General features: G+C 36.2%; 5 protein-coding genes across 10 annotated transcripts; 1 reads left to right on the top strand and 4 right to left on the bottom strand.

Annotated features, from left to right (window-relative positions):
• Positions 1–971: 971 nt before the first annotated feature.
• On the bottom strand, positions 972–3,761 carry LOC106391918 (MATH domain and coiled-coil domain-containing protein At2g42470-like). 6 transcript variants are annotated; one of them, XM_048753664.1, is made up of 9 exons: positions 3,619–3,683; positions 3,338–3,402; positions 3,128–3,252; positions 2,905–3,050; positions 2,576–2,787; positions 2,424–2,447; positions 2,079–2,279; positions 1,638–1,979; positions 972–1,536 (listed from the first exon to the last, which is right to left on the bottom strand). In XM_048753664.1, exons 2-9 carry the CDS (start codon positions 3,398–3,400, stop codon positions 1,087–1,089), a joined length of 1,563 nt encoding a protein of 520 aa, XP_048609621.1. In that variant the 5' UTR covers positions 3,401–3,402; positions 3,619–3,683; the 3' UTR covers positions 972–1,086. The 6 variants fall into 6 exon arrangements, with proteins under 6 accessions (XP_048609621.1, XP_048609619.1, XP_048609618.1 ...); XM_048753662.1 differs by having other exon boundaries at positions 2,079–2,447; positions 3,338–3,393; positions 3,619–3,687; XM_048753661.1 differs by having other exon boundaries at positions 2,079–2,447.
• Positions 3,762–8,354: 4,593 nt separating this feature from the next.
• On the bottom strand, positions 8,355–14,859 carry LOC111215408 (ATPase 7, plasma membrane-type-like). The gene is made up of 23 exons (XM_022718895.2): positions 14,663–14,859; positions 14,276–14,323; positions 14,008–14,112; positions 13,817–13,936; positions 13,653–13,751; positions 13,440–13,577; positions 13,222–13,356; positions 12,955–13,134; positions 12,455–12,661; positions 12,255–12,374; positions 12,054–12,173; positions 11,865–11,987; positions 11,668–11,772; positions 11,447–11,591; positions 11,223–11,378; positions 10,555–10,793; positions 10,442–10,474; positions 10,285–10,366; positions 10,046–10,206; positions 9,754–9,966; positions 9,250–9,435; positions 8,990–9,166; positions 8,355–8,868 (listed from the first exon to the last, which is right to left on the bottom strand). The coding sequence occupies exons 3-22, from the start codon at positions 14,056–14,058 to the stop codon at positions 9,017–9,019; spliced, it is 2,763 nt and encodes a 920-aa protein (XP_022574616.2). The 5' UTR covers positions 14,059–14,112; positions 14,276–14,323; positions 14,663–14,859; the 3' UTR covers positions 8,355–8,868; positions 8,990–9,016.
• A 2,333-nt stretch (positions 14,860–17,192) lies between these two features.
• On the bottom strand, positions 17,193–18,098 carry LOC125585991 (glutathione S-transferase T3-like). Its single transcript, XM_048755748.1, has 2 exons — positions 17,563–18,098; positions 17,193–17,508 (listed from the first exon to the last, which is right to left on the bottom strand). The coding sequence occupies exons 1-2, from the start codon at positions 18,096–18,098 to the stop codon at positions 17,193–17,195; spliced, it is 852 nt and encodes a 283-aa protein (XP_048611705.1).
• Positions 18,099–19,806: 1,708 nt separating this feature from the next.
• Positions 19,807–22,850, top strand: LOC106391920 (nitrate regulatory gene2 protein-like). The gene is made up of 4 exons (XM_013832659.3): positions 19,807–20,978; positions 21,049–21,233; positions 21,303–21,526; positions 22,014–22,850. The coding sequence occupies exons 1-4, from the start codon at positions 19,952–19,954 to the stop codon at positions 22,789–22,791; spliced, it is 2,214 nt and encodes a 737-aa protein (XP_013688113.1). The 5' UTR covers positions 19,807–19,951; the 3' UTR covers positions 22,792–22,850.
• A 244-nt stretch (positions 22,851–23,094) lies between these two features.
• On the bottom strand, positions 23,095–25,729 carry LOC106391921. The gene is made up of 6 exons (XM_013832660.3): positions 25,332–25,729; positions 25,074–25,260; positions 24,838–25,000; positions 24,520–24,723; positions 24,184–24,438; positions 23,095–24,105 (listed from the first exon to the last, which is right to left on the bottom strand). The coding sequence occupies exons 1-6, from the start codon at positions 25,551–25,553 to the stop codon at positions 23,229–23,231; spliced, it is 1,908 nt and encodes a 635-aa protein (XP_013688114.2). The 5' UTR covers positions 25,554–25,729; the 3' UTR covers positions 23,095–23,228.
• Positions 25,730–26,643: the final 914 nt, after the last annotated feature.

Below are 26,643 nucleotides of genomic sequence, written 5' to 3' on the forward strand. Positions count from 1 at the left end.
CTATTTTATTTTTATATGCATCCACTCAAATATTAATTCATTAACAAGGTGGAATTTTAGTTGGACTAAAATTGTATTAAAATTGGAATATCAGTTTCATAATATATTCACTATTCATCTGAACGTTCATGTATATATATTATAATACTCTAAATATAATAATAAATCAACCGGATTACATATTGGGTCATCTATCAGTTCAACCGATAATCAGATCTCGGGTTTTAGCGGTTGTTACGGGTTTTATAGAATTTTTAAATAATAGTTTTTTTAAAACTAAAATGGATTACATATGAACCACCGAATTTGGCAATTTAATTGCGGGTCGGATCGGGTTTCAAAACATTGAATATAATGTTTCATTTGTAATATATAAGTGTAGATACAATTAAAATACAAATTTATATCTAATAAATTTAAATGTTTCGAAAATAATTCCGCGCTTTGAAAGCACGGGTCAAAATCTAATCTAACTATTAAATGATTAGATTCTTGCAAATGTACTTTGTTATACAATAGAAACTCTATAAACTAATATTAGCTAAACTAATAAACATAATAAATCAATAAATTTTGTAAGTTGGTTTAAAATATAACATAAATTGATAAAATATATATTTAATAAAACTAAATTTAAAATGTAATTTTAAATCTTATGATACATTTTTCATATACATCTAAAACTATAATAAAATTGTATGAAAGTCAAATTTATAAAATTTAATAAATATATAAACTGATCAACTATTATTTTTATTTTCCGAAATTTATATTCTAAAATATTTTAAAACATATTTCTATAAGTTAATAAAATAACCAATATTAATTTATAGAGTGTTGTTATTATATTAACATGAGGCCTGCTTCTCTCCTTCATGCACTACATAGATGATATTTTTTTGAGAATTCAAAGTAAATAGTGCAGACACATTCATAGCTCATTGGAGGCCTTGTATGCAGATTTTAAAACATTAGTTTTAAAAGATCATAAATACATATATATTTCAATCGGGTTTGCTTACATTATTTTTTCGTGAAAACTTCGGTTCTGATTGTAATAAAACATACAGTACATTATTCCTAGTTTTAGTATTTTGAGAAAGAGAAACAGGAGAGAAAGAATCTCTTTATAAAAAAATCTAATAAACCAAACGAAGAAGAAACTTTGGCAGCAGATTTGATCCTCTCCGTGTCCAGTTCATCTTTCAGATCCGACAAAGTTAGTTCCACATTTTTCATCCTTCCCTCGAGTTGTTGGACCCGAGACCCATCAGACATTGTTTTATTCCTCTCCAAGGAAACCTCCTGAAGCCTTGAATTCAACCAGTCAAGATTAAAGCCTGCTTCCTTCAGCACAGTCAACTCGCTTTGAGCATTGTTCAGTTCAGTCACAGACAAGCTCTGTGGAGATTTTCTCAGCATCCCCACGAGGCCGAGGAGGAGATTCATGTATTCTGTTTTCATACCTTGGTTCTTCAGTATGAAATCTACTTCACAGTCTGGCTGTTGTACAAAGATATCTCTTACTGGACCAGTCTACCAAAAAAGAAGAAAGAACATTGTTACTATGCTAACCATGATGCTGGTGATTATTAATGGAAATTTAAAAGAAGAAAAGGAAACAAGTGGCAGCTTACTTGAGAAGAAATGATAGATTTGATCATATCCTTGTCCAGTTCAACTTTGAGATCCGACAAATTCAGTTCCACATTCGTGACCTGTTCCTCGAGTTGTTTGACACTAGGCCCACCAGAGAGTACTTTCTTATTCTCCAAAGAAATCTCCTCAAGCCTTGACTTCAACCAGTCGAACTTGAAGCCTGCTTCCTTCAGCTCAGTGACTATTCGTGGACACTTTCTCAGCGCCTTCGCAAGATTGCTGATGAGATTCATGTATGCTGTTTTCATCCCTTGGTTCATCGGTATGACATCTAATGCAAAGTCTGGGTGCGTTACAAAGATATATTCCACTGGACCTGCCTGCAATTATATATATATATATCAGAAAGAACATTGTTACTATGCTAACCATGCCGGTGATTATTAATGGAATTTTTTTAAAGAAGAAAAGGGGCTTACTATGATAGATTTGATCCTCTCCTTGTCAAGTTCGACTTTGAGATCTGACAAAGTCAGTTCCACACTCTTGATCTGTTCCTCAAGTTTTTTGACCCAAGGCCCATCAGAGACTAATTTCTTCCTCTCCAAGGATATCTCCTCAAGCCTTGAATCCAACCAGTCCAGCTTGAAGCCCGCTTCCTTGAGCTCAGCCAACTCACTCTCAGCGTTGCTTAGTTCAGTCACAGAAAAGCTCTGTGGAGATTTTCTCAGTGCCTCCACGAGGCCGAGGAGGAGATTCATGTATGATGTTCTCACCCCTTGGTTCTTTGGTATGACATCTATCGCAAAGTCTGGGTGCTGAACAAATATATCTTTTATTGGACCAGCCTACCAATGATTTAATTAACAAAAATAGAAGAAAAAAAACATTATTACTGAATGCTAACCATTCTGGAATTGTTAAATTCTGGAATTGTTAAATTTAAATAAGAAAGAGTACACTTCATTCGGCTTACTTGAGAAGCAATAATATTGAAGCCATTGTAATCTAAAACATCATTCTCAGTTGATTTTCCTTGATGAACAACCTCGAAAACTTTCATGTAGACTTCAATGGTTAGTTTGTTTTTCTCCAGAAACCCTTTTTCTTGGAGCTTCGTCAAAGGCAACGTCCTACCTAAACCCCAGCTTGGGGTCTCAGCGCAGAACAACCTGCGTCGGCCTTCGTCTGTAATAAGATTAAAAAAAAAACAGTTATGTATCAACTTCTCTTCTTCATCAATCAGATACACAAGTACAACAAAAACAAACTAAATGCAACATATATAATCAAGCTCATCAATACCAGGTGATCTAAAAAGTTCTTTGCCGGATTGGTTCAACAAAACGAAGCAAAAACTAACTCTCCTTTTCCATCCAGATCTCAATCTATGAGTATTCACATCTTGCAGGTACATAGACAAGTGATCACCAGCACAAACGCAAAGAAACCTAATTAAGAGAAAACATTAGTTTTTTTTTTAAGTTCTAAAAATATAGACAATAATGACAAGGATTTCGCCCCTTACCAGTTGCAGCCGCCGCTTGAGAAGATAACCGACTTCATCACATTTGTCCTTTCGGAGAAGTTGTCTATCTCCAAACTTAAGGCCTTGTCCAATTCCGTCCCCATTTTAGAGCTTGTTTTTGATTCCTTGCGCGAACAAAAAAAAAAACAAAATGTTACAGCTCCTAGGCCAAACCACATTATACATGCACAAAAAAAACATAAATCTCACCGACATAATCTTGACCAATATTGTTATCACCAAACTCCATCCAACCACAATAGAACCTAACATATCTAACTTTTTTGGGTTAAAAATCTACGATTAAGTTCAAAACGGGAACCCCATGAGGCAGAGTGGTTAATCAACAGTTCCAAATCAAACAACAAAACTTTTCTTTTTTTTTGAAACACAACAACAAAACTTTTCTTACAACGAAAGAAATCAATAAAATCAGTATGTGTGCATAATATTATTCATACAACTTAACAGACAGGAACGAGTTGAGTTACCTACGATGAGACACGAAGCCTTGGCAACTGTTTAAGAACTTCAGACGGTTCGAAAGTCAATGGCGATACAATAAAAGAAGAGAACCTTCTCCTCCTTAAATACGACCACTGGATAAAGGAAAAGGACTTTTCTCTCCTTTCGATCTGGACCGTCCGCTGGATTGAACCATGTTATGTTAACCGTTGGATATTTTAACTTTTTGTCCTATAGTAAAAAACAAAAATGCTTACGCAGACCCTCGAAGTCAAACCATAGATATTTAGTTGTAGATTTTTTTTTGTTCTTTTTCCCTTTTCTTTTACTGAGAAGGAATGTCAAAAGTAGTTTTTTTCCTGATCAATCTTGACCATCCGTTTGGATTTTAATATACTTTCAACCCTTCGATTTAAATTTCTTTTTTAATTGATTATTTTATAAAAACTTTCATATATTTTTGTTTATTAAAGTTTTAATTGATTACTGATAAAAGCAATTTGTAAGAAATTAAATAATGAAAACCATGAAAATTCAAAAATGGTTCAATGCAAACAAGTTTCCGGTAACAAAAGCGTTACTTAAAGTAAAAGCTCGAAGCACGGAGCCAAGACCGCGGCAACCTGCAAAATCACAATTGAAACAACTTATCAAAAGAGAAGCATTTCGAACTAAACAAGAAGAAATAACAATCCACACGGAGGCACTGTCTATCAACGCCACCACACAAAAAAAAAACAAATCTAAGCCGTAATGCACATCGGATCCCGGAATAATCTTATTCTTTAAATTTTCATACTCTACTCAGACAGTGTCGTGCCTAGGTGTTTGGGGGCCTAAGGCTAGAGTAAAAAAGTTTTCATAATTAGTAATAAATATCTATTATATAAAACTTTACAAAAAATTATGTATTTAATATTTATAGATTCATATGAAAAAATGAACATATTATTTCTTAAAAGAATACAAAATACATAGTTTATCAAACCAAAAATGCAAGATTTCAAATTATCTATGAAGATTTTATAATTGTTTAATTAAATATGTGCTTATTTAGATATGTTAAATGGTAAGCTTATAAATGTATTACTCCAATAGTAAAAATAAAATCATACAATAATTTAAAGTCTAAAAATTAAATAAATAAAGTAATAGTTTTATGAAGATAGATGATAAATTAAATCTAAAAGTCTAAAATAGAATAAAATAAATCTAAATAGCATAAATAAATTATTGTTTAAATCCAAAACTAAGAGAAGTTTATATATACAATATAACCAATTTAAAATGAAATTAAAATGGAATTAAAATGGGATCGCTAAAATGTGTTATACAAGTTGAAGCCTAAGTCAGTTGTCTTTCTCATGACAAGGTAAACACACATCTGTACTCAAATATGGACTGTCTCAGCAAAAAGTATCATTCAAGACCACTTTACAACAGGATGGAACACAACAGTCATGCATCATTATCTCATATTCGGGTATGTCTTCCAAACCACTATCTACGCAATATGAATAGAAAGAAACTGTAGAAGACAGATGGCAATAGTCCACAACTTTTTTTTTTGGTAGAAATGTTAAATATTATAGTTCACATCTTCACATTGAGTTTTGTGATTGTTCAATGTGACAAAAATATCGCAATGTATATGCATGTTACAGACACAAGTTCGTGACTGACCTTTTTATGATAGGTTTTGTCTTTCTCAACAGTTATATGAACCTATAGAAGATGTCAAACAATCTAACAAAATAAGTTTAACTCTTTAATTTAGTAGATAAGTAAATAAGCTGCATGAATTTTTTATGTTTCTCTGCCCAACAGTATCTTGTTTTGTTGATATATATATACTTTATCTTTCTGTATTTAAATTGATGTTACAAGTTTTTCACATATAATAAATAATTTTTATTGTTTTGGGTTTTGTTTTACTACTTATTTAAATATAAAAAATAATACGCATTAATAAAAATCAATATAAAGAAATATGCATCATCATTTTAAAAAATACAAAAGAGTAGTATTTTCCTTCGTAGATCTCTATGATTTTAAGTTTTAGGGACAAAAGCTACTAAAAACACATTCTAACAAACAAGAGCTTACAAGTAGTTTTAATATTAGTCAGAAAGTTTATAATATTAATAATTTTATTTATATTTTTGCAACTGACTATTTTCGATCATATTATTTAAAAATCAGAGATAAATGATTAAAGGCAAGTTATCTAATTTCATAATGACCAACACAAGGAAATTTTGGAGGAAAATTTGATGAAATTTTATTTTATGGTATTTATAAATGACAAAATACATGCCAATTTTTAGATAATCATAAAGTATGAATGATCGGAAAAACCAAATCCTCGATAACAAACATTAACAGAAAATAACTAAAGGTAAAAAAAAAACATAATGAAACTACCATGTACGATATTTTATAATTTTTGGGAGTGTTTTCAATTGTCACTAGCAGTTTAGACTTTCGTCTTCTCTCAGATTGTTGATAGACTCATAAGTTATAAACCTAAGTAGTATTAAAATGAGAATATTAACCTTCTTTCATGATGAATTATGATACTTCTAAGTTATAATCATTTAGTATTGTGGTTAAGATGATTCTTAAATGCGTAGATCATGGAGAAGGACTTCAAGTTCTACACTATGATGAAGGGTAAAAAAGTATGAAACACATTATGATTATTTTGTTGATAAGTTTAACGCTAAAAATATAGGTCATTATTATCAGTAGAAAAATAAGGCAACAATGTAATATAAATAGCTTCACTATGTATATTGGAATGTGTTATGTATATAGCACAATTTTAATTGTTTATTACCATACATACATAGTAAAAACATTGTACTTTCTATGTTTAGCGGATAAAATAAAACCAGACATTGATGAAATTAAGACAGAGGAACCCAATATATATTTTCCATTCAAAGAAGCTCATTGAAAATTATTTTATTTTATGTGTGTTATAACAATGATAGTAAAAAAGTATTAATTTAAAATTTATTTCTACATAATTAATTTATATATACGAGTGTTCGATATGAAAAATATTTAAGTAAATGATTTTAAAATTCAATTAGTTCATTTTTTAGTTTCGTATATTTGTTGTAATTTTTCCATTTGATCTTCTTCAGTCAAATTATTTTAATATTTAAACTAATTGTATTTTATCATTTGCGTCCGAACATAAAACTATCCAATATAACATTGAAGTGCACTTCAAAATTAAATTCCAAAATAATAAAACATAAGATGACATATAACTCATATACTAAGTTATTTTCACATATTAAAATATTTAATATTTTCTAATAATACATTTAAAATAATAAATACACTTATATGTATTTTTTTGTCAGCTGCTCATCTATACATAAATGTTTTTTTTTTATTAAAAACACTACATGTCAACATAATAAAAAGTTCTACTTAAATAGAGAAAGATGGTTTGTGTAATTGTTTTTGAATGCTACATATAAGAGAATTCTAACATTTTGTCTGAATAATGTATTTCTTTGAAAAAAAATGCTCAAGTTAAGATGATTTAAACATATAAACGTTAATTAATTGTTCATAAGAAATTATCATATTTCATTTTAATTTGTCAAATATTACATCGAAAAAATTAAATAATATAATATAACACAAAAATAAAATTAATTAATTATAAAAATTGATTTTTACGTAACATTTAACATATAAAATATAAAAAAATTATAGACAAATAAACCGCGCGTAGCGCGGTAAAACCTCTAGCATATAAGTAAACAATAAAAGAGTGTTAAGGAGAGAGTTCGTTTGCTGAAAGTGAAAGTAGGCCTAGGCATTTTACCCGGACACGACCCGAAACCGACCCGAAAAATTCCGATCCGATCCGAAACCGACCCGATCTTTTTACCCTATTGGGTCTTGTTGTTAAGGACCCGCGGGTCTTGGACCCGACCCGACCCCAACCCGATACCAGAGTGGGATACCCGAAAATCCGAAACTTCTAGTATATATTAGGTATATATGGGTGTTTCAGTTTATTTTTGGTATAATGGGTATTTTTTTTAAGTTTCAAATTTTAGTTTTTGGGTATGGTTTTGGGTTTCAGATAAAAAATTTAGATTTTCAAAAATATAATTCGGATAATCAAATAAAATTTCGAATATTTTTCATGTCCTTGGATCAGATTTTAGATAAAATTTCTCATATTTTTCAAGTATTTAAATATTTTCCGGTATTTTCTATGTGTTTTGGGTATTTTTTTGAGTTGGACCCGACATGACCCGAACCGTAACCGAACCGAATCCAAATCGACAAACTCTAATTACCCTATTGGGTCCAACTATCTAAGACCCGACCCGATCCGGACCCGAAAAGACATGAACCGATCCCGAACCGAGAATTTTAAATTACCTTATCGGGTGCTAAACTCTTAAACCCGAAGGACCCGGATCCGCAACGACCTGAACGGAGGACCCGAATACCCATGACTAAGTGAAAGGGTAGTAATGGGCTCTTCATGGGCTTAAATAAACGTATCCGTCAAAGTTGGATTAATACTTATCAGGCCCAGATCAATAACATACACTCTTGCATTGGTAACAAATGCGTAAGTGATTCTGTTTCATATCAAAGATAGAAAACGTGTTGTGATATACAGATAGAAACTCAGCATTCTAAAACTGGAATAGAAGAAGATAGAGTTGAGTTGATGCTCTGATAAACTGACTCAGAGTTCGTCAGGGTTCGAACAAAAAACAATCAAGTATGAATTTTTCATCAAATAAGAGTAACAAAGTTACAAGTATCAAGTGAAAGATAACAACTACCATTAGATATTTGATCCTCCACCAAGATATCATAACGAATGTCAATATCGAGAAGAGGAATAATAATACATAAATAGAAAGAAAAAAGTGAAGATATACAAATGAATTAAGCAAAAATTAAAAACTATTAGAAAAACAGCAGTTAAGATTTTGAAAAAAAAGAGATTGCATCAGAAACTGTAACTGCTGTTTTTCTCTCTTTTGAGATTTTTTTTTTCAATTTATTGAGATACTCTACCACCGGTTGCTTTATTTATATTTTCTTTATTTTAAATTCTAATTACAAAATAAAACTCTATTGATATTATATTTTTGAGATAACCTTATCTACCAATGCTGCTCTTAGATTGTGTAGTTGTTGTTGTTAACATCATCAAGATCATATCCTTTCAACTATGCAGCTGATTCAACTTTCCCTTTCAATGTCTGAGTTTTCTCATTCTGCAAAGTTCATCAAGAAGGCCAACATAAGAGATCATCATCTCTGAAACATAACATGTCAACTAACACTCTCTAGTAACATATACATATTAGAGAAAATTATCACAAAAAATATTCCAACCTTGCAACTTCTGCTCGCCTTTTAGCTTCAATCAGCCAAACTGCTAAGTTCCGTTGCACCATTTCTCTCATACATTGGCTTTTGACCTGTCTCTAAACCATGCTGTGTACGCATCTCGGTGGCCCATGCAGCCATACGTTCGTCTTTCCCAAAATTATTCTTGCCATTGAGTGCAGTCTGACAAACAAATCACAGTTCTTGTTAGACGAATATCATTGTGAAGTTACAAGTTTCAAAGTGACTGCGAGATGTATACAAACCCTTTGCTCGACAATTCGGTTCCATGATTTGCCACTAATTAGTGCATAGCGGACTAAGAACTTAATAGGATCAAGTAACATGTATGTTACTATGTTGAACACCCATATAACTCCAGTCCAACCCCATCCAATGCTTCTTATTCCAGCAAAAGGCCATGTTGCCATTGCTGCTATCACCGATGCAACCTTGTAAAAGTAGTACACATATACTATTAACAGTTCTATAAGAGAAATACCATATGATATATCACTAAAACAATTTTTGTTCAAGAAATAGCACACAAGAGAAATTTTTTTCTTAAAATAGCATTAATTCGAAGTTTTTGTTTAGTTAGAGTTTGGTGATTAGGGTATAGGGTCTGGAATAGTTTAGTTATTTTACTTTAAAAGTAGTGCTATTTTGGCACAAAACTTTTTGTGTTATCTAAAGGGTTTGCTCTTACTATAAAAGAAGAAGGTATTTGTAATTAAGGGAATGAGATAGAAGAGTAAAATCTCCCTTACCAGCTGAGCAATGAGGAAAGCAATCACAAGAAGGAAACCAGGACGTTCAACAAATGACCAGCTTCTTGAACGTGTCACAAAGATCAACGCTTGACTGATGGTACTGACTTGAAGGTACACAGCAGAAGCCATCTGTTCATTCAAATTTGCAGCTACTGCCTTGTCTCTCATGTTGAAATGATGCTGGTTGAAGTTTCTCACATCGAAAATATTCTACCACAAAAAGAAGATACTATTGTGATGTACAGTTAAGAGTCAAGATCAATAAAAGAGATAATGTATATAAGCTTACAGGGAAGAAGTTAGTTTCATATGCTGCCCAGAAAAATACAACGGTCATGATAGCCAAGTAAGCTCCAAGGACAACACCAGTTGCAAAAATCTCCTTCAGTTTCCAACAATCTGGAGTTGGAGATGGCTTGACTCTGTCCTTTGATATGGTCATTATAGTACCTTTTCAACAAGAGTGTAAACTTAGCAGAAAATACCCTTAATTAAGCTGAATCATAGTAAAGTTTAGCAGTCACTAACCATCATTAAGGATTGCAATAACAAGAACCATGAATGGAGGGAAGTCAAACTCCCAGAACACACACAGAAGCATGAAACACATCTGTAACACAAAGACATTTTTAAAATGTGTTATCAGATGGTGAATAAGACTTTAGTATACCGTGTAGAAACTTACCACAATACGTATAGTGATAGAAACAGCATATATCTGTAGAATGAATCAAACAAAGGATTCATTTCAAACTTTATCACGTTACAAGTCAATGAAGCTGAAGCATTTTATGGTACCGTGTAATTTTTCATTCTCTGGAAGATGGCACGGCTAGTCAAGACAGCACTGACGATAACACTTAGACCAGGTTCTGTTAAGACAATATCAGAAGCACTACGAGCAGCATCGGTAGCATCATCTACAGCTATTCCAATATCAGCTTTCTTCAATGCAGGTGCATCATTCACTCCATCACCAGTCATACCACATATGTGTTTTCTGGACTGTAATCTCTTCACAATCTCGTACTTGTGCTCTAAAAAACAGGACAAAAGGGTGTTTTGTCAGATATTGTTTGAAGATAATAGTTACTAGCCCTGTGGATCTGAACCGAACCAGCCGAAATGAACCAAATTTTTCATTTTTGGTTTAGTTCCTGTTTGAGTTTGGAGGGCTTTTGAAAATGGTTTCGGTTTTTGGTTAGTTCGTTAAAAAAAACAATGATCAAATTATCTAAATTAGCTGAAGTAACCGAACCGGTTTAACCGAACTAACCAAAAAATATCCGAGTTTTAAATAAATAAATCGCAATCTAATCCAAACCCAAAAATTTGGTTAGTTTTTGAATTTAACCGAAAAACCGAAACAAACCAAACCAAAATTTTCGTTTAACCGAAACCAAAAATACCCAACCCGGAAGTATCCGAAACTGCAGGGCTAATAGTGACAAATGTTGTTTAGTTACCAGGAAAGACTCCTGCAAAGCCATCTGCGTTCTCAATAAGTTCATCGATGGATATTGTTTCTGTGTGGTTATCAGAGAGTAAAGATGAAGATGGGTACATGTTTGTTCCCATTCCAAGTCTTCTTCCTGTTTCTTTGGCTATCGCAAGCTGGTCACCTGAAAGTATTAAGAGTACACATTGAATCCAAAGTCATCGAGTATGAGCGGCGAGACATGCTTTGTACCTGTGATCATTTTAACACTGACTCCAAGATGAAGTGCTCGCTCAATAGTTTGTGCACTGTCATGACGAGGAGGATCAAACAGAGGAAGAAGAGCTACAAAGTCCCATGGACCACCGTCACCTTTAACATCACCATCTGGTACTTGCTATTTTGAAATGTGAAGACATCCTATTAAAAACAACTTCACATTTTACTTGTGAAAGAAGTTAGGTTTGTCTCACCTGATATGCTAATCCTAGGGATCTTAGGCCACGTTCTGCGAATTTGTCTATTTTACCATGTACCTTCTCCTTGATTTCTAACATGTTGTGTGCCATATCCAAAATCTAGAGAACAACAAGAAGAATACATTTCAGAAAACAATGAGTGAATCAAAAAGTGATGTAGTGATATCTATTTATGGAAAGTTTATAATTACCTCTTCAGGCGCTCCTTTGCTCACTCGGTGCATTTTGCCTTCTCCATCAAGGTAGGTTAGTGCAGTTCTTCTGTTTGCTGGACTGAATGGAAGAAAATGGAGTTCTTTGATTCCAGCACGTGCCTGAATACAAACTATCAGATCAATACATCATCACAGCTTAGTGGAAGTTGAGTCTTTGATCAATACTTCTTTAGGGTCTGACAACATTGAAACGATTGCAGTATCAATAGCATCTTGGTTCTCTAAACGTGCAGCCCTTGCAGCCATAAGAACAGCCATATCTTTGTCAATGCCTTTCTTGAAAATCTGTAACACGAGATAAAAGTGGTATAGTTACATCAAGATAAGTAACTACGGAATGAGTAGAATGTGAGGAAAGATGCAAACCTCGATGAGATTCTTGTCCACGGAGAGCTTGTTCAGCGTGAGAGTACCAGTTTTATCACTGCACAGAACATCCATTCCAGCCATTTCTTCAATAGCTGTCATTCTCTTTGTTATAGCACCCTGACGTGGATTACAAGTAAGGTCGTTACCCAAAGACAACAAAAGTGAAGTGACTCTTGTCTTAAAGAGTTGTGTTGGACCTGTTGAGACAAGCGATGAGCACCAATAGCCATTGTGACAGATAGAACAGTAGGCATTGCAATGGGGATTCCACCAATCAGTAAGACGAGAAGATTATCGATACCAACACGGTATGCTCTCTTTTGTAGACCGTATATAACAACGATTTCAATAGCCATTCCTACTGCAATGGTGCAGATACAGAAGTTTCCTATTGATGTCAAAACCTGGAGATCAAATACCCAGAGTTTATACCAACGTTCTAAGAAATGGTCTAGGCGGCGCTTAGACGGAAAATCGGCTATAGCCAATATAACTTTCTTAAAATTCTATTTATGCAACTCAAATCAGTTTAAATCGTTTTAAATTTGTTTAAATTGATCTAAATCGATCCAGATTGGTCTAGATCAATCTAAATTGGTATGAATCTGTTAAATTGCCGTCTAACAATTTTTTGAACATTGGTTTATACTATACTTCTTTAACTCTCAAAACCTTTGAAAAGTTTGAAGAAGCAAACCTTCTGGAAGTGACCAACATGGGTAGTACTATCCACAAGATGAGCAGCCTTTCCAAAGAAAGTGTGGACACCAGTGGCTATAACAACTGCTTCAATTTCACCTTGCTTGCAAGTTGAACCAGAGAACACTGAAGAGCCGGGGTTTTTGGTTACTGGAAGAGACTCACCTGTAAGTGCTGACTGGAGAAAAGATAAACCTATTCCAAGATTAGTGGTAAGAAAGCTAAATAACACAGACCTATGACATCATCTAGAAGCAGAACTTGCCTGGTCAATCTTTAAAGGGTCTCCTTCAAGAAGACGAGCATCAGCTGGAATGATATCTCCAAGTTTGATACTAACTATATCTCCTGGAACCAACTCAGATGCATCTATCTCGTTCCATTTCTTGTCACGGATGGCCTAAAACAATTTGATTAATAAGATAAGCTAATACCATCACTTTTTCTTTTATATGAAAGCAACCAAAAAAAGGAGAAAAATACCTTGGCTTTAGGGGCTAGTTGAGCCATGAGAGCAGCTGCTGCGTTTCCTGCATTGTTTTCTTCTACAAAACTGATGGTTGAGTTGATCAAAAGTAAGACCACAATACCCACAAAGTCATGATAATCCGGTGGCTTGCCCTGAACATTTGAGACATATTAGTTTCATCAGAATATTGAAGAACATCAAATGATGAGAGGGAAGAAAAGACCTACTCCTCCATGTGCAAGACCAATAGCCATGAGGGCTGCAGCTTCCATGACCCATGAAAGTGGATTCCACATGAACCCCAAGAACTTGAGTATCTTACTCTCCTGCATAACCAAAGAAAATGAGCCATCAACATAACTGAAAGAAAGAGAGAGAGATTGTTGTAAACCTTTTTCTCCTCAAGTTTGTTGTAACCAAACAAGGTAAGACGCTCCTGCACTTCCTTGGAGGTCAAGCCTTCTTTAGTGCATTTGAGATGTTGAAAAACTTCTTCAACGGGTACATTTTCCTGCAAGGCAACGATCCATATAAAAAGCTATCAGAACCAAAAAAAAGTGGTGAGGAACAAAAAATACATACAAGATCAATGCTCTCTGTGGTAATAGCCTTGAGAGCTTCTATATCCGTCATATCTAACTTCCTTTTTGCTTGAACCGGAAAGTTACTAAAACTCAGTTAAGTAATCTGCAATGGCAAGTTCTTATATTCATCAGTAAGAGAATACCACACTTTCCTTGTGCCTCAAGACATTACATGGCAACCTTTTTTAAATCAATAAGCATCTCTTCTACATGTATATTCATGCAGACGTGAATCAAGTACGAGAAAATATACAATAAACACATACCTATAATCGAAAAACCTTTACCAAAGCATCACCTTCAATAGATTTGACCTTCGCAAAAGGAAAGAGGACAAGCTTTGAAAAAAGGGAAAACGTGTAATGCGAGCAACAGAAAAAGAAGACAAGAGGGTTCTATATAATAACAAGTTCAAAGAGTTGCCGGGCAGATTAACCAAATGCAGAATAAAGCTGAATAATCAACTCTTTTATTCAGCTTGACATCATATATTTACCAGAAATTAATAAAATAATATTGAAAGAGATATGTGAGAATGAATAGTCATTTACCAATATAGAAAGGTTATATAAAGTCGTAGCCTCTCTACCGGCGTTACGGTAGTAACAATTCTAAACTAAACCTATTATTTCTTCTCTTTATCAACATGTTACCTCCTTAAGAATCCTAGATGGTAACTCGTGCTCCTAGCAATCAGGAGAAGAATGTTTCTCAAACGTCAATAGAATCTCATGACTAAGATGTTGATTTCACCGATGTTTAAGGTCATTGACACTGCTTTTGCCTATTGAAAATGTTAGAGGGACACACAAAAACACACACACACGTCAGATAATTCAATCAAAATTCCTTATTTTGCCCTGCTGAAGGTTACCTTATTCGCAATTATTTAGCACACAAAAAGGGTTCTATTCTTAGAATGGGTAAGAAAAAATTTCTCAAAATTCTCTATAATAAACAATGCAGGATAGTGGTAATCCATAATGTTGGGATTGTTTCTTGACGATAATCAGGATATTACGAGATCATTAAGAGCTTTAACACCGTCCATTACAGCAAAATCAATAATTAAAATATATAAGAAGTTTTAACCATATATAAATCTTCAGGTAAGACCCATTTAGTGGACACCAACAATTTAGCCGGACGTCCTTTCGACAAGCTTCTTATTGTCTACTTAGGTTCTTTAGATCAAGAATCCATGGCCTTATTAACTAAGAAAGGTATTGGATCGGAGTTAATTGGAGTGAAATTGTGTTGCACCTTGTTGGAGTGACATCATGCAGATTAGCCAAGAAGTATCTACATGCATCAATAATCTCAAAATCTTTATAAAAATAAACCCTTGCATGGTCTTGTAGTCTTTTTTTTTTTGGTCTTGCATGGTCTTGTAGTTTCTTTCGCACTGAAATCTTCAGCTTCTGATTTTGGAGCTATAGATTCTAGTCTGAACTGAACCTGCACTAGCTGAACCCAAGTATGATTGTTCGGTACCACTCGTGAACTGGTCAGTGGAGCAAACTTCTTTAGCCCTTCAATATAAATGATACATGCACGCATGTCGTTAGAAATAAAGAAAAGGTAATTAAGCCAATCGTGAAGTTGTATATATTATAAAGTAGACAAGTAGTAGTATACCCGTACGCTCTGTAGAGAGACATACTGTACGTTACTCGAAGAGGATTTGTCTAAGAAATAAAAACCAATTACAAGTTAGCCTAGATTGGTCTGAACTTGGAAAAAAACATCGAAGAAGAATTCTACAATTCTGTGCCGATTTTTTTTTATAACCATCAGATTTATCTGAATGATATCATTTACAAAAGAAAAAATTCATGAATTTTCTAACTAGAATCATTTCTCGTTTTTGTAAAAGAAGTTGTATTCGTATTTTGTTATGATTCAATATCCTTAATTAAGAGTTTGGCAGATTCAAAGAAGCATTCAAAAATCCATTAAAGAGCAGACGAATTATATGATCTTTGATTTTGTTGTGGGGTCAGTTTTACAGGCGATGATGATGGGCCTTTTTGGCCTTTAGGACAAAGTTTATCGGTAAAGAAAATAGAAAGCTAAAAAGAGAAACAAAAGGAAAAATGCATGTGGTTTTGTCTGTTCGAAAACGACTTGTTCAAAAAGAGGAAAGTAACACTTTTCACCGTTTTCAGCTTCAGCTGTTCACCATCCTGCCGGTTCTGTTTACCACTTTCGGTGGTGCCTTGCCTTTTCCAGCTAGTCTTGAGCTTAGCTCAGAAGCCTCAGATGCACATGCACGATCCTTTTGTATTTTGTTTTTTTTTTTACTTAGAGCATCTTTATAGGTGGTACTTATTTTAGGGTCCTTAACTAATCTTTATTATTATTTTTTGCTTAGGGACTAGAGTAAGGGATTTGGTTAAATTAGTTGATTATTGGTGAGACTTATGTTGTCCCTTAGTTAATTTAATTTATTATTTTAATTAATAAATAATGACATATATAATTTTTAAATAAAACATTAAAAATAAAAATGTAATATTAAAATTGAAAACATAAGAAAATTACATTTTTGAAAGAAAATACAAACATCATAAAAAAAAATAGAAAACATAAGAAAATGTGGCAATCGCCATCGTCCTTATTTGCGCAAGTGTAAAATCTTCTCCCTGTTTAACATACGCAAAAACTCGATAATCAATCCTTCTTCACAGGCTAAGTACTTAAGCAACTACCATAGTACATACCTTGATCATTCCTGGAGTTAGATGTTGCAAGCACTGGGTGAGCACCACAATAGCAGACCTGCGGGAAACCAAACTCTACCTCCGGTTGCGGAGGGTAGTGAACTTGTGAACTACGTTCCAAGCTTAACTCAGCTTGGTCGCGTCGTATGAGATCCTCTGTCTCGCTGTAGCCACTGTCATCATTGTTTCCAAATAATGGCTCGTCTTCTGATGGCTGCGAGTAGCTGTAACGTCCCATTTTCAGATACTTAACCTGCAGACATTGTCGAGCCATGTTAGAAACATAAAGGCATACTAGTTAGAAACATAGAAATATACACATAAACAATAACACAAACATTGAAAGAAAATCATTCATTGAATATTACGGGAACTACATAGAAATATACACATAAACAATAACACAAACATTGAAAGTGATGACATACAAGAACTAGAAACAAGAACATCTAATTTTTTTTCAGAATAACTCGGCTAGGAGCTTATTCTTCGCAGATTCTTCCCTCTCAGTCAATGGAACAGGCTTGGTAAGGAGAGTGTCTAGTATTGCTAGCCTCGACAGTCTCTCCTTCCTCACCAAATCGTCCTTCTTCATTTCCCAAACTGTTGCAATCTCAGCCATGGACTTCCCTTTACCCGTATTTCTTTTAGCCTTAGCAGCCTTGACACCTTCGGGCCTGCTCTCAACATCAACGAAGCCTTCGTTGGTAGAAGTTTGGGAATCTGTCTGCACATTCTTCCTCTTTGAAACGCCACCAGCTTTGGGTGTGTTAAGGCTGAGTCACTTCTGTTCAAACCTCAACACACACCAAGCATGTTCAAGGGTAAACTTGTGCTGTTGATCAGAGAAGAAAATTTCATGCGCCTTCTTCAGAACGTCTGTGTCAGACTCACCACTGCTAATTTGTCGCTGAGCTGCCGAGTATGCGCCACAGAACTTGTTAACGTCATCATTGATTCTATGCCACCTCTTCTTGCAACAACCTTGCTCTCTCACACCATCCTCTCTTCCATGAGCACTCTCTGCATAATACTTAGCAACCCGTGTCCAGAAGGCCCCCGACCTCTGCTCATTTGCAACAATCGAATCCTTCGAAGTGTTGAGCCACACACTGATCAGCACCTCGTCATCTGCAGGGTTCCACTTGCGTCTTACAGGACGGGCAGCTTGTGCGTCTACTGGTGCGTCGACTGGTGCGTCTTCAGGTTGTTGAGAACTGAAAGCCGGAAATGTATCGGATTCTCCAAAGTTGACACTAGAATGAAAACTTCCATAAGGGAAGTTTTCATGATAAACGCTTCCTTGTTGACTGTAAAGCAGTCCTACGTAGCTAGAGGACTGACTAGGAAGATTGCTTGGATCCATACAAGAGAGTAAGATAAGAGATAGAATGGAGAAAGAGTTATGAGATAGAAGAGATAAGAGATAAGAGATAAGAGATTTTATAGCCTCAAGTGAAGTCTATAAACTCATAATGGTGAACTCCCAACAAGAAATGTCAAATCCTAACTTATTACACCAAAAAAAACTATCAACTTTCCTAACAACATCATTAATGTAAGCGGATTTCGTTTAAAACCTACTGTATACATCCTAACTAAGCAGAAAACGATGTCAGTGTCTTTAATATACAACTACCACACACAACTTCAAATTAGTATTCAAGTTTTAAATCGTAACAACATCCCTTGTATTGAATTTTAAAAAAAAATAAAACAAGAGACGACTTGAAAGATGAAGTATAGAAGCTACATTTATTCTTATATGAACTATTAAGTAAACGATTTCACATATTTGATCTATGAACTATGGCTACGCGGAGACACAAAACCAGTTATAGGATCCAAAGCATCAAAACTAAACTATCAAACAGTTCTTTCATGTTGCTAAAATCAGTTACTGATTTGTTATACATTTGTTCTCGAACCATACAAATACGGAGTCTAGTTTTTGATCTCAAACAATCAAACAAGCTACAACCAAACTCAACGGTTCAATCTAAACGAGACAATCAAACAAGCTACAATACGAAACAATCAAACGAGCTACAACGACTACAATAGTTCAATCTATACAAAACAATCAATCAAGCTACATCGAAAATAATCACACAATCCAACCATTTAAATTTTTAAAAATCTATACGAAAGTAGGAAACATTTGCGAACCCTAGAATCTGTACAATTGTTCTCGAACAACATAGAATCTATACCACTACTCAGCATGCACTATTCCTAAACCCTATAATTTTCAATTTCAGATGGGAGTTAAAGAAAATACCTCGGTAACGGCTAAGGATTGAGCTCGGGTAGAGTTTCAGACGATTTGGGGAAGATGAGACCCTTCATACAAGACCGGAATCGAACGGAAGTCGATGGAGCTCGGGATCTCGATCTGCGGATCAAACGCCAACGGAAGCTGCGATCTCTCGTGGTGGTGAGTTGGGCTTTCGATTGAGGAGACACGCCGACAGAAACTCAGGTGAAAGAGAGATCGATCTGAGGAGATCAGCTTATCGCCTTCTTCATTTCGTATTTCGCATTTGTGTTTCAGAATGAGATTGACGCGAAGACACAGACAAACGCGACGATTTCATCTCCCAATCCCGACCCGACACGTAGCCTCACGGGACGAGCCCATCATCCCTTATTTTAGGCCCGTTCCACTCATTTTCTTTTCTTTTGGATTTATTTTCGACCCAAATTTCTTAAGGGCCTGCCTTAAGAGACCCCGATGCTGATGCTGTTAAAGGCTACGATCCTTTTGTTTCTTTGCTTCGCAACAATTTTTTTTTAATTTTATTATTGAAATAGCTATCTCATTATTAATTTTTTCAATCACAAGTTCAACGTGTCTTTTAGTGTTGGTGAAACTCATAGTATAATTACAAGCTGTTTTTAGTATTTTTATATAAATGTATAGGTTCTGGTAACGGTTAGCAACTGTGTCAGAAAATGTCTAATTATTTTGTAATCAAAATAAACCGAAAGGTAAGAAGATTAGTGACAGTCACTAACTCGTTTTGTCAGTAATTTAATTTTGTCGGTTATGTTTTTTTTCCGATAAATATGAGAAAATTGAGTACAGTGTTTAGTGTCGAGTGCAAAATAATACTGGAGCCAACCAGCTATATACACACTCTCTCTCTCTTTTGAATAATGCAGAGCCGAGTTGAGCTCCACGCGCCACCGTAACGAAGATTACTGAAGTAAGCAGACATGGGATGCGCGGCGTCTAAACTCGACAGCGAGGACACTGTCCGGCGGTGCAAAGATCGCCGCCGTCTGATGAAAGAAGCCGTGTACGCTCGCCACCACCTCGCCGCCGCTCACGCCGATTACTGCCGATCGCTTCGTGTAACTGGATCCGCTCTCTCCTCGTTCGCCGGCGGCGAGCCTCTCTCCGTATCCGATCAAACTCCCCAACAATCTCCGGCCAATCGTATCCCTCCACGTGTCCCTCCGTCACCTGCTCCTCTTCTGAAGCTGAAGCAGGCTCCTCCGATCACCTCCAACCGACGGAGGAAACAGCAACACAAGCCCAAGGTGCCTCATATACTCTCGGACTCGAGCCCTTCGTCTTCTCCGATGAGTCAGAGATCCAATTTCTACCAGAACTCGGCGTACTCCGCTACTCCCTCACACGCCTCCTCCGTCTGGAACTGGGAGAATTTCTACCCTCCTTCTCCTCCAGACTCCGAGTTCTTCGATAAGAAGGCTCAAGAGAGGAGACAGAAGCCAGATAATAATCCCTTTAGCCATCACACCCATGATACCGAGACGGAGAGGTCAGAGTATGACTTCTTCGACTCGAGTAAGAAGAATAAGAATCAGTTTGAATCAGATGATGAGGCTGAGGAGGAGGAGACGGAGAGAGAGGAAGTACATTGTAGTGAATGGGACGTTCACGATCATTACAGCTCTACTAGCTCCTCTGAGGAAGAAGAAGATGACCATATGGAGTCAATCTCCGAGATTGGGACTAATCCGACGAGTAGGCATCATCACCAAGACCCTTCTTCACCAATGCCGCAAGAAAGAAGATATCATGATAAAGCTGCTGATGATGATGCGAGCTATGGAGGGGGAGGAGAGATGGAGATGGTGGTTAGGCATAGAGATTTGAAAGAGATTGCTGATTCCCTCAAGGAGAATTTCCACAAGGCGGCTGCGGCTGGTGATCAAGTGTCTCAGATGCTTGAGCTAGGCAGAGCTCAGCTTGATCGGAGTTTCGGACAGTTGAAGAGTTAGTTTATTGTTCTGTTTCTTTGATAAATTTTGAGTAAAGTTTGATTTGGTTTTTGTTTATGTTTTAGAAACTGTGATTCATTCGAGTAGCTTACTAAGCACCCTGAGCTCGACATGGACCTCGAAGCCGCCGTTGGCAGTCAAGTACAGGCTTGACACGACGGCATTGGATCAACCAAACAGTGTCAAGAGCCTTTGTTCCACTCTTGACCGTCTCTTGGCATGGGAGAAGAAGCTCTATGAAGAAATCAAGGTTCTAAATCAAAGCCTACTTGTGATGATTTTTTACCAGTTGATAAGTGATGGATTCTTTCTTTTTCAGGCTAGAGAAGGTGTGAAGATTGAGCATGAGAAGAAGTTATCCCAACTTCAAAGCCAAGAGTATAAAGGGGAGGATGAAGCTAAGCTAGACAAGACAAAGGCCTCTATAACGAGGTTACAGTCACTGATCATTGTTACATCTCAAGCTGTTACTACCACGTCTACGGCTATTATCCGTCTTCGTGATACCGACCTTGTTCCTCAACTTGTTGAGCTATGTCATGGGTAAGCCTTCCTCTGCTGCTTGATCCAAAAGGTTTTCTTGAATTTGACGTTTTTGGCAAGGTATCATTATTTACCCCATTGGGTTTCTCAAAGTCAGTGTTGCATTCATCTCCACCTTCTTTCAAAGAATCTTGTGGACTCAATAAGTAGGTGAACAGTTATTAGGCCATGCTTTTTAGAATTTTGTGGTCCTTGGTAATGATATGCATATGGTAGGGTAACCTTACCTTAAAGTTTAGTTTTTTAGCTCTTTTTATAAAGTTTTATAGCTTATCCTGTCAAAGTAACTACTAAACTGCTCAAATTGGTAACTATGTCTCAAAGTTAAGAGGCAATGATCGTATAATATATAGTTTCATCAGATGCGAATTCTATTTACTCAAATTGAGACATTTTGTTAGACACAAAAAAAATCATAATAAGATGTTGAACTAAAAGCTGAGAGTAGACATTAATCTCTGTGTGTTTTTATTCACCTGATGCACAGCTTTATGTACATGTGGAAAGCTATGCATCAATACCACGAGACACAGAACGGCATCGTAGAGCAAGTTCGAGGGCTCATCAACAGATCAAGCAAAGGCGAATCAACCTCTGAGCTACATCGACAAGCCACACGCGACTTAGAATCAGCCGTCTCTTCTTGGCACTCCAGTTTCACTCACGTGATCAAGTTCCAGCGTGACTTCATACACTCGGTTCACGCATGGTTCAAACTAACCCTTCTTCCGGTTTGCCACGAAGACGCCGCAGTTAAAGAGCCAACGGATGCTTACGCCTTCTGCGATGAGTGGAAACTCGCTCTTGACCGTGTTCCCGACACGGTCGCATCCGAAGCAATCAAAAGCTTCATCAACGTGGTCCACGTGATATCCTCGAAGCAAGCAGATGAACAAAAGATAAAGAAGAGAACAGAGTCAGCATCAAAGGAGCTGGAGAAGAAAGCTTCGTCACTTAGAAACCTAGAGAGGAAATATTATCAGTCATACTCAATGGTCGGCGTCGGTATACCAGATTCAGGACCTGAACACATGTTAGACGCCAGAGACCCGCTAAGCGATAAGAAATCGGAGCTTGAGGTTTGCAGAAGGAGAGTAGAGGAAGAGATGGTGAAGCATTCAAAGGCAATAGAAGTGACGAGAGCCATGACTCTGAATAACTTGCAGACAGGGTTGCCTGGTGTGTTCCAAGCTTTAACGAGTTTCTCTGCTTTGTTCATGGAGTCTCTTCAAACGGTTTGCACTCGCTCATACTCTATCAAATAGGACATTATATTGTATAATGTATACACAGCAGCTTATTCAATTCTTATAATTTTTAAGTACTTTGTGAGGGAAGGGTAATAATAATCTAAGTTGTGATCGTCTCTACTTAATTTAAGCTCCCAAGTGGGTTGTTGTGAGGGTCCCTCTCCATCGGATTCTTACCAATCCGACAACTCTTCACTTGTCTGAAAGTGAAACATGATGTGGGTTGTAAACCGAATCTTTGTGTGCCCCTTCCAAAACCCAATAGACAGGATCTCTCTCCCGTGTCATTACGGTCCTCTAACGATCTTTACACAACACTTCTTAATTCAATATTATCATTACAAAACATGTTATTTGTTTGGTGTTATCACAGTGGTTCTTTGTCCATACTCTGAGTGCAACATCATTCCCAACAAAAACATGTGTACAAAGGTTAGGCTGAAGGGTGACAGCTACAAAGGTGAGAATATAAAGGCTAATTTAGCGGCAATGGTATCAAGATCTTCCTTGAGCTGCGGATCTTCTGGTCCTTTTATCGACCATTGTTCCAGTCTGATGTTTATGTCGTTCAATATTAGATCTCCATCTTCTTCACAGTGAAGTTGAATCATGCGGTCGATGCATTTGACCAAATACTTGCTGGACCTTAGCTTAAACTGGTTAATAAACTCCTGTGCGTCCTCTTCAGCTTCAAAGCTTGATACACACATACTCTCCAAAGTGTCGGTTAAGTTGAAAACCAGGCGTGTGCCTTCAATTGCCTCCTCCTCGGTTATTTCATTAGACGGCAACATGGTTGTTTTAGAGCTTCCCTTTGCTTGTTTGAATCCATTACTCCGCAACTTCTTGGCGGCTAGACGTTTCCCAGTTGCGGCATAGTGCAGTACCAGCTCATACTCTTCGTCTGATACTGTGAATGGAGAACCAATCAGTACACCAGTCACCACTCTTCTCACCAACAGATTGTTTTGGAGGCTTGTGCTGGAAGATGGTTGCATGTTATGAGAATCTAATTCTCTGACCAGATCATCAACAATACTGGAAGCTGGTTTCTTTCTCTTGCCAGTTGTAGTCTCACTACGACGTGACATCTCAGAGACTCTGATAAGAGACTTAGTTAGTGATTCTTGAATGGTTCCACTTGCAGGGCTCAGAATCCAAGCAATGTATGTTGCTGCAGCAACGGAGAGACCTTCCACATCACATGGTTGTATACTGTTACCCACTTGTGAGGCGTATCTGTGGTGAATGTTTTCTAACGAACTTCCTCCAGAGAAGAGCATAGCAGAAGCAAAGTAAAACCAATCAGGGAAGTTAATAGCCAAAGACCTGCAAGAAGACACAACATCATACAAAAATCAAACACACGCTACAACATCATCAATTTGCATTGTCATGTTAAGTTACCATTGGGTTTTGTCATCTAATGCTTGGACTTCTATTGGAGTAGGCTTGCAATTATGAGCTAACGTTAGGAGGGAGTGGGAGGTGAGAGGACCAGCCAAGATTCTCAGAAACTGACACTGGTGAGGAAAGTACGCATCAGAGAATGGTAACATGGAAGCTAGTTCCATAGGTATACCCCACAACGTTGGTCTCGAAACTGTGTCCACTACTGCAGAAACCAAAGCGGCAAGTAATTCAAACACTGAAGCAAGTCCCCTGGTGTTAAGAATAAAATTGCATTAGAAAGCAATAAAGATGGAAAGCTAGAGATGACGCGAATTTGATAGGAACACTCACGTAAGCAAAAACCACTTATGTAAGAGGGCTCTGGCGCTGATAAACATAGAAGGAGAAAGCCCTAAGCAGACGACGATATCGCGCCATTCTGCCCTCTCGAAGAGCTCCTTGTTTAGACAAAGGAAAGGCCTCTCCACCACATCTGTCAAGATTCTTGAAACATCTTCCTTCAAAGACAAAGGATCTTGATACCAGAACAGGATCCTGGTCATCAAAAAGTGTCAGACCGGTCTGCCATTTTTTTTTCTGAAACAAACAGAATGAATGGCATTGGCTTCAGTTTCACAAACTCTGTAGACAAACATATAGAGGTCAAACCTCAGAGGTATCTTGTCGTCGTTCTCTATAGATGATTCTCTCGGCAAGTAAGCAAGAAGCTTAGACACACCCATGTTTCTTCCATCAGCTGACTTTCTAGCTTTGCATGATGTTGAAGCTGCTGATCTCACAACAGCTTGGAACAATAGTGTAGCCAGTCTTCCTACAAACAGTTCCAAGTAAGTAAGCAAACAAACAAACAAAAATGTTAAAATAAAGCTAAACCCTAAACCCACCATTTGCCCCCAACTTATCAATAATGCCCTTAGAGATTTCAATCAATTCCTCAGAGCAACAAGGCAAACTCGAGCTCCCAAACTGTAACGTTTCCTCGTTGTGAGACCTAATCACCTTACAACTGCTTGAAGATGATAAGACGGACACGATTGTCTTCACCAGAAACTCAATCGCCGAATCAAAAACCTGAGAGACAGACGCACAAGTAAAGAAACAAACAGCGTAAAGATCGAGACTTTACAAGAAGGTGCACTAACCTGAGGTGCCTTGAAGCACATTAGAGACATCGTCGCGTCTAAAACGCTAAACCCAGAATCCTCGCCGTTGGTGTCAAGAGTCAGCGATCGGTTAAGCTCCGAGATAGCTCGTCCCATAGAGGAAGAAGACTCGTTTAGTTCTTCTTCGAGGAATCGGTTTCCGTTCTCAAGCCGGTATGAAAGCGCCGCTAAGAGGTCGGCGACGGCAGACGGAGAGGACATCGGAGAAGTGAGCAAAGTCGCCGGCGATTACAGTTACTTAGGATCACTACAAGAACGATTAAGCTTTATATGTTTGTAATAGTAATTTCCTCACTCAGATCATATAATCGGTTAAGCAATTTGGTATGGCCCATTAATAACCAAAAAATGCCCAAGCCCAATTAACACTCGGGCTTAATCTTGTGACAATATAGTCTCTTCTTCATTTATAGTATTATTTTGCTTATTTGTCATATATTTTCCATGATTTTAAGTAATTTTGTTTATTTGTCATATTTCATTAAGTTTAAATTGGGTCATTAATTTATTAATATTTTTTTAGCTGAGTTAATAATTTATTAATTTAAATTATATAAATATTATAACTAGATATATAATTATTTTGATATTGCTTATGTGTCATGATCTCTATTTTTTTAGTTAATTTTGTTTATTTGTCATATTTTTATTAGGTTATAGCTTAGTCAATAATTTTGCTTATTTGTCATGATTCCATGATTTTATACAATTTTGCTTATTTGTCATGATTCCATGATTTTATACAATTTTGCTTATTTGTCATGTTTTAATTAGATTTAAGCTGAGACATTAATTTATTAATAGTTTTTTCTAAGTCAATAATTTATTAATTTAAATAATATAACTATGAAATTTGTAACCATGTATATAATTATTTTGATATTGCTTATGTGTCATGTTCTCCATGATTTTAGTTACGTTTGTTTTTTTTGTCATATTTTTATTAGGTTATAACATAGTCATTAAATTATTATTAATTTTTAGCTGAGTAATAAATTTATGTTGTGAATTATAAAGCTTGAAGAAATATTTATATTATTTCTTCATGGAGTGGTGTATATACGTGAGGGAGAAGAAGCTAGATCTTTGTATTAAGTTGTTGTGGTACGTAGAGAGAGATAGAAATATGACTAGTGTCACTTATATTATTTATCACATACATGATGTGTTTATATAAGGAGTAAGAGTCGGTCTTATAAACCGACTTAAACAATACGAAAAAATACAAGTCTTATCATGTATAAAGAGATAATCTCTGAAAGCTGTTAGAGACTCATCCATTAGATGTCTG

The sequence above is a fragment of the Brassica napus genome, chromosome C4 (genome assembly GCF_020379485.1).
Source record: "Brassica napus cultivar Da-Ae chromosome C4, Da-Ae, whole genome shotgun sequence".
NCBI lineage: Eukaryota > Viridiplantae > Streptophyta > Magnoliopsida > Brassicales > Brassicaceae > Brassica > Brassica napus.

Coding starts and splice junctions, on each gene's coding strand:
- LOC106391918 (XM_048753661.1), bottom strand. CDS start 3,400: ATGTTAGGTTCTATTGTGGTTGGATGGAGTTTGGTGATAACAATATTG. Junction 3,051..3,127: donor TCAAGCGGCGGCTGCAACTG/GTAAGGGGCGAA, acceptor TCTCTTAATTAG/GTTTCTTTGCGTTTGTGCTG. Junction 2,448..2,575: donor TCAATATTATTGCTTCTCAA/GTAAGCCGAATG, acceptor AATCATTGGTAG/GCTGGTCCAATAAAAGATAT.
- LOC111215408 (XM_022718895.2), bottom strand. CDS start 14,058: ATGACGGATATAGAAGCTCTCAAGGCTATTACCACAGAGAGCATTGAT. Junction 10,367..10,441: donor CTATCACTATACGTATTGTG/GTAAGTTTCTAC, acceptor TTTGTGTTACAG/ATGTGTTTCATGCTTCTGTG. Junction 9,436..9,753: donor CTTTCCTCATTGCTCAGCTG/GTAAGGGAGATT, acceptor TACTTTTACAAG/GTTGCATCGGTGATAGCAGC.
- LOC125585991 (XM_048755748.1), bottom strand. CDS start 18,098: ATGGATCCAAGCAATCTTCCTAGTCAGTCCTCTAGCTACGTAGGACTG. Junction 17,509..17,562: donor TTCTCTGATCAACAGCACAA/GTTTACCCTTGA, acceptor GAAGTGACTCAG/CCTTAACACACCCAAAGCTG.
- LOC106391920 (XM_013832659.3), top strand. CDS start 19,952: ATGGGATGCGCGGCGTCTAAACTCGACAGCGAGGACACTGTCCGGCGG. Junction 20,979..21,048: donor GAGTTTCGGACAGTTGAAGA/GTTAGTTTATTG, acceptor TTTATGTTTTAG/AAACTGTGATTCATTCGAGT. Junction 21,234..21,302: donor AGCTCTATGAAGAAATCAAG/GTTCTAAATCAA, acceptor TTTCTTTTTCAG/GCTAGAGAAGGTGTGAAGAT.
- LOC106391921 (XM_013832660.3), bottom strand. CDS start 25,553: ATGTCCTCTCCGTCTGCCGTCGCCGACCTCTTAGCGGCGCTTTCATAC. Junction 24,724..24,837: donor GACGACAAGATACCTCTGAG/GTTTGACCTCTA, acceptor TTTGATGACCAG/GATCCTGTTCTGGTATCAAG. Junction 24,439..24,519: donor CATAAGTGGTTTTTGCTTAC/GTGAGTGTTCCT, acceptor TCTTAACACCAG/GGGACTTGCTTCAGTGTTTG.